The sequence below is a fragment of the Haliaeetus albicilla genome, chromosome 12, assembly GCF_947461875.1.
Source record: "Haliaeetus albicilla chromosome 12, bHalAlb1.1, whole genome shotgun sequence".
Classification (NCBI taxonomy): domain Eukaryota; kingdom Metazoa; phylum Chordata; class Aves; order Accipitriformes; family Accipitridae; genus Haliaeetus; species Haliaeetus albicilla.
Genome location: NC_091494.1, coordinates 7,509,075 through 7,522,465, shown reverse-complemented (window position 1 = coordinate 7,522,465; position 13,391 = coordinate 7,509,075). Strand labels below are relative to the sequence as shown.

General features: G+C 38.0%; 1 protein-coding gene across 4 annotated transcripts in view; it reads left to right on the top strand.

The window, feature by feature from the left end:
• The window catches only part of HMG20A (high mobility group 20A), a 45,331-nt gene extending 36,110 nt beyond the window's left edge, over positions 1-9,221 (top strand). For all 4 annotated transcript variants that reach the window (XM_069797876.1, XM_069797878.1, XM_069797879.1 and 1 more), the window contains 4 exons: positions 2,030-2,105; positions 2,982-3,197; positions 3,854-3,997; positions 6,391-9,221. In XM_069797876.1, the coding sequence (XP_069653977.1) occupies positions 2,030-2,105; positions 2,982-3,197; positions 3,854-3,990 (429 nt within the window). In that variant the 3' untranslated portion in view covers positions 3,991-3,997; positions 6,391-9,221. The remainder of the gene's footprint in view (positions 1-2,029; positions 2,106-2,981; positions 3,198-3,853; positions 3,998-6,390) is intronic.
• Positions 9,222-13,391: the final 4,170 nt, after the last annotated feature.

The window sequence follows — 13,391 nt, the reverse complement described above, 5'->3', positions numbered from 1 at the left end:
CTGCCAGCATTTCTTAGTGCACATTAATGCTGAGATCCTAGATTTTGGGGGTGAGATTAATTCCTAGCCATCTAGGGAGTATTCAGACAAAATGAATGCATTATGCACACTTCTGTACATGACTTCTTATTTCTAAATAAATACCCTTCAGACTTTTTCCTTATAGTAGCAAGTATCAAAACTTCAGTGAAGAACACATGTGATCATGAACCCCTAGCGACACCGCACTGTGACTCACAGAGCTGGGAAGGTTTGTTCCCCCTCCCTCTAGTCCTGCCTGTTTCTAGTGCATTTTCGGTTGATTCAGGCCAAGTGATTTGAGTTCTCACTCAGCAGATACAGAACTTCCCAGCTGTAATTCTACCAGACAATAAAACTCGGCTTATCTTTTACTTTAAAAACTATCAATTGACAGTCTCCTCAGGTACAGATAGAGTATCTGAATTTCCATCTAGTCTTGTCTATCTTGGGTGACTGCCAAATGGCATTCAGCTCACCCCATCTAGCCCCTTTATATAGCAGACACCAATATTCTTGAGCTCAGGTGCCAGAATTCCCTTATCAGCTGTTAAACATTTATGTTTTCTGCTGGGCACCAAATCATTTTTGACACTACATAATTTTGGAGGATGAGTTTGTGGTATGTTATGAACTGTGGTGTTTGAGAGGTTTGAAAACCATTTGTTCTCCACAGGCGTTCTCTCGTGCTTAACTTTATTTCTATATAAAGTAACAGGTTGGTTGTAGTTACTGCAGTATATCAAACTGAATTTGCATTGGCTTTGTCAATAACAATGCAGGCTTTAAAGCAAGCATTAATTCCCATTGATTTTGACATGCAGAAATGGTGACTGGAGTATATTATGGTAGTTTTTTTTTTTCTTGAGTCAAATTAAGTTTTTTAGTTTTTTTGACTAAGTTACAGAGCATTTCCTGATTTAAAAGTTTTTTTTAAAGAAAGCGTATTATAGTCACAAATGATAAATTGGCATCAAATCTTCTGCACTTGAAATGCTTTCTTAGTTTTTAATAGCCTCAAGTTCCCATAGTTGAATTCACCAACTTTATCAGAAATTAGGTGAAGAGATCTGAAAGTTGACAGGGAAACCCTTGACTACAGGCTTTATCTTAAGATGACAAACTTCTCTTGTGTCTTAAAGTGAAAAAATTTTGCAGTGTTTGGTTTTGCAGTATGCAGGAGGCAACAGTCCAGTTCCTTGAAGTCCTCACATTAATGCATACCTGCCATAGCCATGGTGAACGACTGCCTTCTAACAGCAAAATATGCCTATAAGTATTCACCTTTATCCTTCCAAGATACTACATGTTCTCTAAGCAGGTGTTCTGCATAGACTCTTACAAATTGCGTTCATACACTTTGTTTTCAATAGTGGCAGCATCCATCTAAATGTTTCAAAAAAGATGTGGCTTGCTTGAAGCACTGTGCAGCTCCCATCTCTTTTGGAGCCAAAATGCATCTCTCTTCCAGTTTGGAACAGACATGTGGAATTGGTACACTGTGGAAAAGTTGCTTATTTTTTCTTTAGTTGTTGTTTTTCCTGTCTGTTTTCTTTTTTGTTTTGGTAGTGAAAGACAAAGAACCATGAAACTTACTGTGTGGTTTTGCTCACTTCATCTCCTCTTTGTCAATATACCTATATAGATTATTTCAGAACGTGTCAGTTGGTTGATGGTGGAATGCTTTCCAGTGGAAAATATAAATGAATTCAGGTAGTTTTAAAACTGAATGATTCTGATGTGTAATGTCATTAGGGTGAAAGGGTATATTTTAGTATGTTATGTGATATTTTTTGATAATTATATTTGGCCTTTATTAAACCTGTATCTTAAAAAGCTGAGACCTGTGCTTTGGCCTTTCTTGGTAGGAGCTGGAAGTGTCTTCAATCCTTCCAGCTCTTTATCTGCTTCATTTTTTTTTTTTCCTCCCTTCTCTTTCTATTGATCAAAACAATTTCATGAATTCCGAAAACAAACACTAATTAGCTATGTATTACTCTTTCTTTTGTAGAAAGAAGCAGATACAAAGGAGAGATCTGTTTTTGATATTCCAATCTTCACAGAAGAGTTCCTGAATCATAGTAAAGGTAAGTTAAACTTTTGCAGGGCCCCCCTCTTTGCTTTTCCAAAGTTTTTTCCAGGGGCTGTCCAGCTGAAGAGTCCTTGCACTCTCCCATCTCAGCTCAAGTAATGACTTGGGTATAGTTGATCAGTGTTTCTGACACTGCCTTACCTCTGTACTAACACAATGGCTGCAACAGCAGTTTTTCCTGGTTTCGTTATCCAAAACTATCCTTTTAGGAGAATGTTCCTGATGTTTAAACTCCACTTGGTGTTATTCCAGCCAGTCCAAGCTGGATCTGCTGTTCTATAGGATTAAGAAATACCTGAGATACAGCACGATGATGATTCAGGCTAGTTAGCAGTATTTTATTTTATTTTCCCCTTGATATGTGGAAGATTCCACTGATACGTTTTCTGCTGCTCTATTTGGTTTTCGTAGCTGCGTGTCCCAAGAGTTTAGGATTTTTTCCCAGATTTCCTGGAGACTTTCTTAACTGAACAGGACTCAGATTCTTTTCCTGATGATCAATAGAAATGTATTTTTGTAACCGGTATCTCGTCTGTAGGCCCCTTAACCACTGCAGCTAAGCTATGTCGTACTAAGTGCATTTGAAATCAAGTCTTGCGGTCTTCCTTCCTAATCAGTTGCCCTATTCATTTCCATTCTGATGCTTTGAATGTCTTCTAATTTGTCTATCTCTAGAAATTAAGTCTATTTAAGTACTACTGTAGGCACTATTGGCACTCCATGATATGATGCTTTTTCATCTATAAACCAAAACTGCACCATTTGTGATCATCAGTTGAGCGCTCTAGAACATTCCGCTTCATTGCCTACCAATCATAGATACTTTTTTTTATAGTTTTTTGACTACATGGGAGTGGGTTGATATTCACAGCACGTGAAGCTGAGCTGCGGCAGCTGCGTAAGTCCAACATGGAGTTTGAGGAGAGGAATGCTGCTCTGCAGAAACATGTTGAGAGTATGCGTACTGCGGTGGAGAAATTGGAGGTGGATGTGATACAAGAGCGGAGCCGCAACACAGTGCTGCAACAGCATCTAGAGACCTTACGCCAAGCACTCACAACCAGCTTTGCTGGAGTCCCGCTACCAGGTAAGACCTTTTTTCCTTATGACTGACATGTTAAATTTAACTTCTAATGTTTATAAGATGTTGTGAATTTACAACAGGTGGCCTGCTGCTGTAGTTCTATGGTCTTGGCTGTTTCTGAGCTTTCGTTGTATTAGATAATGAAATCTTAAAATGCGTGCAGGGGAAGGTTTAGTGTCAGTGCTTTATTTCATCTTGGTGGGTTTTTTTTCTTAATGCTCTTGTTCTTCTTAATAAAATGAGACACATACTCAGTCCTTGCTCTCCTTCACTTGTTTTGTGAAAATGTTAGTAAATAGAAAAGGGAGGACCTGCAAGTTCCTTGATTAAAAGAAAGGCTGCATCTGTTTTGTCAGATGCCAGGGAATCCACTTAGATTCTATGAATGCTTAGCTGAAAGAGTTTTTTTATAATCAACTATGAGACTCAAATCAAAGAAAATAATGCTTCATTAGTCCTGATATCCTTGGAACTATTCACTTTGTGTAGTTAGGAGGACATAGTTTTACAGAATCTATCACAAGAGGTGGTGCATGGCAAAATCACCTCCTATACCAGTTTGCATGTTGGTACAATTTGCTCTTAGCATAGTCTTAACTTTTTGGAATTGCTGTGGTAATCTAAATATTCTGTGGCTCATTTTACTATGTTAACTATAGGTAGCGGGGAAACACCTACGATGGAAACTATTGATTCCTACATGAATAGGCTGCACAGTATTATTATGGCTAACCCACAAGAGAATGAGAACCTCATAGCCACAGTCCGAGATGTGGTAAACAGACTTGAACGCTAGTGACTGGGTAAGTGTTTGCTCTTAGGCTCCTTTTGTTTGGCGGCTACTTGGTACCTCTGGCACTTGTCCTGACTCTGATTCTTGTGCTGATCACCACATTGTACAATCAAAAAGTTTTTCTTCCTCAAAGCCACAGAAGCAGGTTGACTTAATGAAAGTCAAATGGGGTTGAAAATATCCAACAGCATTAAAGGGTTCTGCAGTTCCCCTTAGTTCCAAGGTATTTTGTATAAAGACATAAATAGCTGTTTGTCCTATTATTCATTGTATTTGTGTAAGGTGTATAAGAATACTGTCAGAATGGTGTAAAAAAGAAAAATTATTTTAAGTTTTAGTAACAGGGTAACTAATATAGAAGAAAGTTCCTTTCTTGAGTGAAGTAAACCTGAAAAATTCTGCATTAATTGTGGAATGTGATGGTCACAGAGAAATTTTTTTTTGTCTCAAGAGGTTACAGGTGAACTCCACTCCATTGTAAACTGAAAGTACCCTACCACTACCTGCTCTGTAGCACCTGTAGTCAAGCTCTTCTGGTTATGAAGGTTTACATGTAAATGAAGCACTGATGTGTAGTTCAGGCTATATGTAGCATTTGCCAAGACTCGCGTGATCATGTGGTTTATTCATAGATTATTACTTGAGCTCATGATTCTGTATTTCTGCTTCTGTTTAACAGCTTAGAAAACTATAGGGAACTGAGTAGAAAAGCAAATCAAAAATCAACAAAGAAATACCAGTCTTTCTGCATTACTGTACTTCTTTGCATTTCCCGCACCACTTCCCTACTTCCCCCATGACACACAGCACCAGACAGCCATTAGGAGTTTGCCTACTTCTATTTTAACTATGTACATACCTGCATTCTTTAAGCATTTATTATGTGGCGATCTACTGTACATGTCTTGAATAGTGTTTAGAAATGCAAATAAAGCTGCGTTGTGCTATCTGCAAATATGAAGACAGGGCTTTTTATCCTTTCTGATTCTGACCTTTTGTGATACTGTGTAGAACAGTTAATTACACTTCCCCATTATAGTGTGGTTTAAGCTAAAAGATCATTGTCCTTCCAGAGGGTAGCCAGATGGAACGGACTATAGTTCTAAGAGATGACTGAGCTCCCAGCAGAATAAAGAAGTGCCTTTACTGCTGCTATTTATGAAAGGAACAGCTTGTCGATCCAGGTCTGGGATTTTTCAGTAGCTCATCAACCTCCTCATTTTCGTATACTGCTTTCAATTAGCACTCAAGCTCAGAAGGAGAATCGGGGGATGGGGAGGTTTTACAGAATGTGTAAGAGGGAAAGCAGTTTCTCATCAATCAGTTATTAGAAGGGCATGCCAGGCTCTGAAATAGATGTTTGTCCTTTAAGCACCTTGCCAGAAAAATCGTTATCTCAAGGCTACTAGAATCTAGACTTTGGTTTTCATGTCAGGCAGATTCATATTTCCTAAACGATGGACAATTTCTGTGTTCCTAAAAATGCAAATATCTTTTTCTTAGATAAACTGGATTCAGCTGTAGTTGGTTTGAAACTAAAAAAAATTCTTGCTTTAGAATTCTTCCTTCCACTTTACAGTTGAAAAATAGGACTCCATTCATTTCTTCCCCCTCCCACCAATACCTTCCCTCTTTTCAGCACCAAGACAGTGTGAGGCAATTAAAACTGTGATTAATAATCACCTAGTTTTCTTATATAAAGACATACATTTAAGTGGCTATCATAATCAAGAAATTCGTAGAGCTATTAATTACACTAAGGCAATGATTATATTTTGTGACAAAATCATAGAAGGGAGAAGGTTGGCCTTTATTGGATGCAAACCTAGAAAAAAGTAGAGCTTCCCTAGAAAAGAGGGAAGCTTTGGATAGAGAGATTCAGCTGGCATCCGATAAACTATATCAGCAAACTGTCATCATCATTGTCCCTTTATTAACATGCATATGAAGTATATTCTCCTAAATGTAATCTCTATCAACCAAATACTCTGTTTGAGGTTGAGACACATTACAAATCAATTTCATAGAAAAATCTATTTATTATGATACTCTTGAAAACCACTGTGCTTCACAGAACTGAAGAGGTTTTTGGTGGCTTAGTACATTGTATTTAGTGACTACTTGACTATACTAGTGAATGTTTTTGTTTTTCTGTACTGCATGGTAAAGAGGACTTCTTTGTGCAAACAGTATATGGGGTAGAAGAGGAAGTTTTTCTTTATTTAGCACTGTTCTTTGGATGGAAACAAGAATCCAGTTACAGTTCTGTCTCTATAGGCTTCTTTGTGATACTTCTTAATATTTTGTTTTTAGATAAAGCATGCAAAAAAGTAATGTCACAGTGCCTATTTAGTCCTGGCAGACTGTAGTCTTCTAACACTTATTTTTCTGTTTTGTCTGCAGGTCTCGTGACCCAGGGATGCTTTACAAAATTTTTTTGGCCAGTGTGGAATAAGAAGCCATGAGGGAAAGACTAGGGGTGGGAGGCAGAATTGCAGGTTTGTCCTGGTCCCTGCCTTTGTGGTTTGTCAGTGAGACAAACAGATCAATGCATTGAAAGGTCTTAAGAAGCCACGGACACCACCCACTAAACATTTGGAACTGTCCTCTGTGTAAACATTTAAGAGCATGCAACTTTTGTGCAATCTTCAGTTTCTTATTAATTTTGCTGGGTGTGAGGGTGCATATGTTCTGTGGACTGGCTGACTATGGAGATGAAATCTCACAATTCGTGAAATGAAGTCAGCCTATGTGCTGTAGTAATAACTTTAATGTGTTATATTGCCTAATGTCTTCTAGTGTCTTTTTATTTTGTTTTCATGTTTATCTTGTGGGATTACTTTCCTCGACTTTAGTTTTCTTCGTTTGATCTTGTTATCTGATACTTGCAGTACTAGATAGCAACGCTTGTGTTCTCTGCTATAACAGGCAGTCTTCCTTGGTGCACTGTCTTGTCCTACCCTGCCTGCTATGTTTATATAAGCTTTTCTTAAGCATAATCCTGGGGGTTTTTTTTTGTGTTAGCCTGCAACTTCTACAATGTGAGTTTGCTCCCTGCTAGGGACTGACTGTGGTTGATGCTTTGTGACTTGATTCTACTAAGAGACAGACTTCCTCTCTCCCCTCTCTCTTCAAGCACCTCTCTTGCACATAGCATCCTGCGCTTCTGTGAAAGTCTCCTGTTATCTCTTGAAAATGTTTGGTGGAGCATTTTACTACCGCAAAGGTCAGTGGTAATCAAGATGGAAAGTGAAACGTTGGTTCTTCTCAGCAGGGAGAATAGGAATCTCCATTTTAGACTAAAACCACAAAGCTTGCCTTCCTCTGATATGTTGCTCATTCTAATTTAACGTTACTGCCTCGTTTTTGAGAGAATGATCTCATGGTGAGAGCGGTATCCTATAAAAGGAGAAATGGGCAGGGGGATTGCAATGTTTTTCTGCCCTTCTAAATCACAATGCTGGGAAGCAATATGCCTGGAAACAGCACATGTATTTTTGCATGAATTATTAGAGCAGAGAAGGTTATTAGCAGCTAGGTCCACAGAGCAGCCTGCAGAATTCTACATTACAGCCCACAGCCCATAAGTGCTTTCACCTTTTGTACAGTTAAAGTACAGCCTGTGGAGCCTATAGCATTCAGCATATTATGTTTGAATATGACCTAAATGGCCTTTCACTTACATCAAGTAGAACTCTGCATGCTAGAGTCTGTAATCTTGCTGAGCTATGCTGCATCTCCTGTCAAAGATGAAGGCACCTACTGTCTTGCACTAACTTATGCAAATCGTTTGCTGCCCTTTGGTTCCTGTCAAATTGTTAATTCAGACATTGGTTGAGCACTTGTTGGACATCTCTGGGCTTTATGGTAATCATTGAAATGCTCTTTCTTCCACGTGACAATCTCCTTGCTCCTTCTTGAGAAATCTTTAAGATTTCCCTGTTAAGAATTGGAGAGTGCTTTCATTACTGGAGTGCATTGCAGTCAGCATCGCTTTAGTGTATCTGTAATGCAAGTATTTGAAGATTAAAAAGCAGTTTCTTCTTCCCATGCTGTACACATGGACTTCATGCTTGCCTGAAGCCATCTCCAGGTCAACACCTTGTATGTCGGGTCTCTGCTTACTCATGGGCTTATTGCTGTAGCGAAGCCGCAAGGATTTCCATGTACATTTAAGTCTTCCTTCAGGGAGGAAACTCCTTTCTCTTGTCTTCAGTCTCCTTTTCAGACTTCACAAAAACGAACCTCAATTTGCTGCATTGACCTCAATTTTCCTTAGCACGGATGATACCAACTGATGTTGGCATGAACTTCTTTTAGTGAATGCTATAACAAATATTGTGCGGGGAGAAAATCCTACAGGTTAATAATGTATCCAGAAGAAGCACCGATACCTTCATCTCTTGTGTGTATCTTGTTTTTTAGAATTGCTGTTATCTGACTTTTATTGAAGTGGCCAAAATGCACTGCATAGCCAAAAGTTGATTGACAAAATTCTAAAGTTCAGTCTGTGGCATCTTACCTGATACCTGGAGTTGTATACCATAAAGACTCCAGAAATTGCTATGTAATACGATAGTAGGATGCAATTCCAGGCTGCGACATACACATACCATAAATAAGGTATGGGTGACTGTAGGCTGCCCCTGCTTACATAAATTCAATGCAGCTATCAGCTCGTGGCATACTGCTAATACATCATTCTGTTGAGTAGCATGCAAGTGTTATGGGTTAGGAAATTTAAGGTGATATTATTAGCTGGGGGCTGACAAATCTCTTGCTTTTTCCCACAAGGAAGGAGGGGAGGTGGTATACTCATAGCATCTGGGGGAAGACTAAGTTCTTGCTCACCAATGATGTGACAGATGATGTTTTGTCTCATTAAGAAGCTGCTTATTTACATCGATTTACCCTATAAAAATGGATTTCATCTTTCCAGTGTTTTCTGAATGTCACTTCGGTTTACATTTTTCAATGTTGGCTGATAAAAAAAACAGTAAAAAATGAAGTGCATGTCAAGGAGAAGAGCAGGATAAAATGCTTTTGTCACTTAGAGAAATGTTAAGAGAAATACATGAAAACAGAATCCATTTGCTGGATTAATGTGTTTGGAATTGTTGAGATGCCAAGTTTTCTGTACAATGTTTTTGTAATTAAACTTTGGACTTCCTTTGTTTCTAAGAAGTTGATGTGCTTGTTTGACACTTGCTTCATTAAAATTGTTCAACATTGAATCCGTTCTGATTCAATTTTAACTGCATTTTCATGAAAGAACTATTACTAGCACTGCTCTTATCTGAGAGATTTTGGCAACTTCATGTTAACCTTTGAAAGGAAATAATGTACCTCTTCCCCCTCTCCATCCTCAGTGTATCTCCCTCTGAAAAAGCTAAAGGAAGTAATTATTATTTACAGTGATGAAGACTTCAGAGATCTTTGGTTATAGCTAATTGTTATCAGTGCTCTTCCTGTCATCTTTGTTCCTCAACTTGAGTAACTTTTAAAATGTCATGGGTGTCTCTCCCTCAGCCCTTTTTTTGACATCCTTGTCTTCCGTTGTCTTCCCTAATTTTCCACTGCCATATTTATTTTCTCTTCCTATAAGAACCTTCTGTATCATAGCTATTGCCCCCCTCTTGTTTTTTTTTTTTTCCCCCTACTACATTTTTATCATATATCTTCCCTTCTGCTTGCTGAGTATGGAGCCAAACTGTAGCCTCATGAAATGTGCTTTGGGTGTAGATCTTCTGTGGAGGAGTTTTGGATGACTTCAGCCTGCACTGGTGCTCTTTTAGAGGTCACAGTGCTGTAAGCAACCATGTCTTTGTGTTGTTTTTGTGGTCATGTCTCATTTTGATTGCCAAATTAATGCCTGGTCTTTCTGTATACCAACAGGCTTGGTTCAGATACTATCTGCTGTCTGGGGTAGACTGCACATTTAGATTTACAGTGCTTTGGAGATTTTGTCAAATGTGAATTAGGAAATGATAAAGATACAAAAAATAGAAGAAATATAGGGAAATCTCCTATAGGAGAATAGCTGCGATGTGACAATGGCTAGTCCAGAGTTGGAGAAGGTAACAGCAAAACAGATGTACGCCTGGAGGGAAAAAATAAGAGCAAAGCAGCAATAAGTTCATTATAAGACAAAGATCTAGTTCTTTTCTAACCTGTGGTGCTGTATGTGGCATCAGGAGCAGTTGGTGGTCAACCATGCTCAATTTAAAATAATGTAGTGTAGTGTAATATTTCTGCTGTTTTTTCCTGTTTGTTACCCCGTTTACTTTGCTGCTGGTCAATTGGACTGATGATTAATAATAATTTAAGGGAAGTTAGGGGGTTTTGAGGGCTTTGGGCTTTTTTAAGAGGGAGAGATTGCTTCCTCTTTCCTAAGGCAGATTCCTGTTGGTAATGTATTTGGAATCTGAAATTAGGTCATCTTTTAATCTTTTGGTTCAGTTGTATCCTTAAGAGTCAGGAGTACACTCAGGCTTGTCCTTCTACCATAGAATTTTTCGGCTTGTGAACCATGAGTAGTTTTGCTGCGCCTTTCTTCCTCATTGCTCATAGTATTGAGGGTTTTTTTAAATGTTTTTAACTTCAACTTTTTGGAATATATTCATGATTTGCCAGCTTAATTGCAAAATCTCTGGATTTTGTATGTATTGTACCATTTTGGTATGTGGTAAAGTATCCACATCCATTATGTAATACAAGGAATAACATTTATATAAACTGATTCATGGGTTATATTAATAAACCTGTAATTGTTATGCTGTGGGTTCTTGGTTTTTATCATTTAATGTGTAGACACTGATGGTTTGTGTATCTGAAGATACAGAAATTGGAGTTCGTGAAGGTTTGAAGCTTAAGTCCATATTATTACTGGCATATGGAGACCTGTGCAATGCAAGTTTTTGAATATTTGTACTAAAGTAATGACAAGCAAATGCAGCTAGAATATTTCTAAGTACAATTTTAGAGGGCAGCAAGAGGGAAAGGTGGCTGTACAAATCATACTAGACATGAAAATACACGGCTTCCTATTCTGAAGTTTTCTAACTCAGAGGAAAACTTAGAGAAGAGAGGTGTGGTGCTGATGGCAGATACCACTGAACTATGGCTACTGTGTGATCTCTATTACAAAGTTGTGTTGGGAGGGAGATGGGACAAATGATTTGACTTAAGTTTCACCCCAGTACGAGGACAAATGCAACACAGGTTTATAGTGTTTGTGTGTATTTGTAGCCACAACACAGTGTTCTGACAGCTCTGTAGCTTTGAAAATGTTTGTTTTAAACTATCCAGATTTTATTTGCACTAATAAGGGAAACTTCGTACTGAAATGCCATCAGTTCTGTTAGTTCGTGAAGTGCTGAAGTAATACTTGAAAAGATATGTGAAGAGATAGAGAAGTAGAGAAACAATGCAGAAGGGATTGCTTGTTTAGTTGAGGGGAGAATTGGGTCATGTGAAAATAGTTAAACTAGGGTTTTAGGTCCTGATCCTGAAGTGCTTAAGCATGAGGTCAACTTTATACTTGTGAATGGTTCCACGGAGTTGACTAGACTTACACTCATAAAAATTGATTCCACAAATTACTTGCCACATTGGTGCTATAGATCAGAAACAGGAAGAAAAAATAATGAAGCACATTTTAAAACAAAAATCATGAGGAAGCATGTATTCTTCAAAAAATATCTGGAACTACTTATTTAATGAGAATACATTTAAGAAAGTACTGAAAACAGTGTAACCAGTTAACCTATTAATGGGATTTGAAGCCACTGCATGTTGCTAACCAGGTATGTTGTTCTATTTAGAATGCTCCTTTTCCTTTGTGTCCTTTATGCTGTGTCTTTATACCCAGGTTTGTGTCATCAGAAATTAAGCACCATCCTCCTTTATAAGTATATGTAAATAATTCACTGGTATTGGAAACTGTTCTATGTAGCCAAACAAACATGCCCTAGTTTGCATGTTTTAGCGGAAGAGAACATGTTCTCTTTTAATATGATAAATAGTATGGTGGGATTCTGAAGGGGCCTGCTGGGGCTTCCAGCAGTTCATAATAGTAACATGGGACAAATTATTTTTGCAATACTAAAAGGAAAGTTGTTTTATGTTAGAGATTGTGGAAATACAGGGTTCTCCAAGAAAGTGTAGGTATCAGTATATTTTGCCAATTTGTTAGGCAGGTTGCTGTGGCATGTGGAAACGAAAATTTTGATTGAAGAGTTGAGAAGCTCTCTGGTTTTAATAAACGGGAAACCTTGATTCTCCGGTTGATAACTGGAAAAGATTCCAGCTGGTTACAAGTACTACTGTTTATAAAATATAAGCTTTAGGAAAAGTAAGTAAAGGGAATTATGAAGAACATAAGCAGGATACTCTTCCAGACTTACTAACATGCATATGCTTAATTTAAATATTGTAAGCATAAATATTTAAGCAATCTGTTAAAATTCATTCCTTATGTGCATATCTGCTCAGGCCTGGCAGGGTTCTGGTGTTGATTTACTCTGGCCCCATAGCTGTCCCTGTGCTTGTGCTAGTACAGTGTGGTTGAAAAATTTGGTCTTGTTGATATTAAATCATAATGGTGTGTATATTATTGAATTGATGCAAGTTATTTTAAGATACAAGAGCATTCTAAGATCCTCTGCTTTCTCTTTCCCTGTTGATTAAATGGTTCATCTCCTAAAGTTGTTAAATACTACTGTTTACATGTTTGTAGCTTTGGTCACTCATGTGAAAGGCATTCTCACTTTTCTCTAGAAGTATGTCTGTGCATTGAAGTCCATCTGATCTTTTTGTTTATGAATTTGGATTCTAAATACTTACATATAAAGAGTTCTGCCTGTCCAAATCCTTGGCTGCTAGATATCCGTCTGGCTTCCTTTAATTGAGTAGAAGAATGATACATCAACTGCATACTTGGCTATCTGGGAATCAGAAAGAGGTCTAGTTTTCTTTCTGGTGTAATAGTACCATGGGATTTCTCTCTCTATCTCATATTGGCAGTTTTAGTTTTATTAAATCTGTTCTAGTCTTACTCAAGAGAGAATTCCCTCATCTAATTTATTTGAAATAATATTGCTTAAGCCCAGGACACTTGCAGAGAGATCCCAAGCTAAAATTTTATGCCTAGAAACATACTGTTTCAACCCCTCACCCTTCAAAATGGATGTTAACAACTGTATTAGTATTCTAATTCTTCTCAGAGGAAGTTTCTTTTCCTCTATGACACTTCAAATCCTGCCCAAGTTGTTTTCGTTTCTTTAATGTTGGAGGAAGAGAAGTAAACTGTTTGGACTGGGGAAAGAGATGCAGGAAGTATATCAGAAGTGCAAGCCAGCAGGATGGCTGAGTCCAGGAGAGTGAAAAGCCTCTGGAAGATTGAT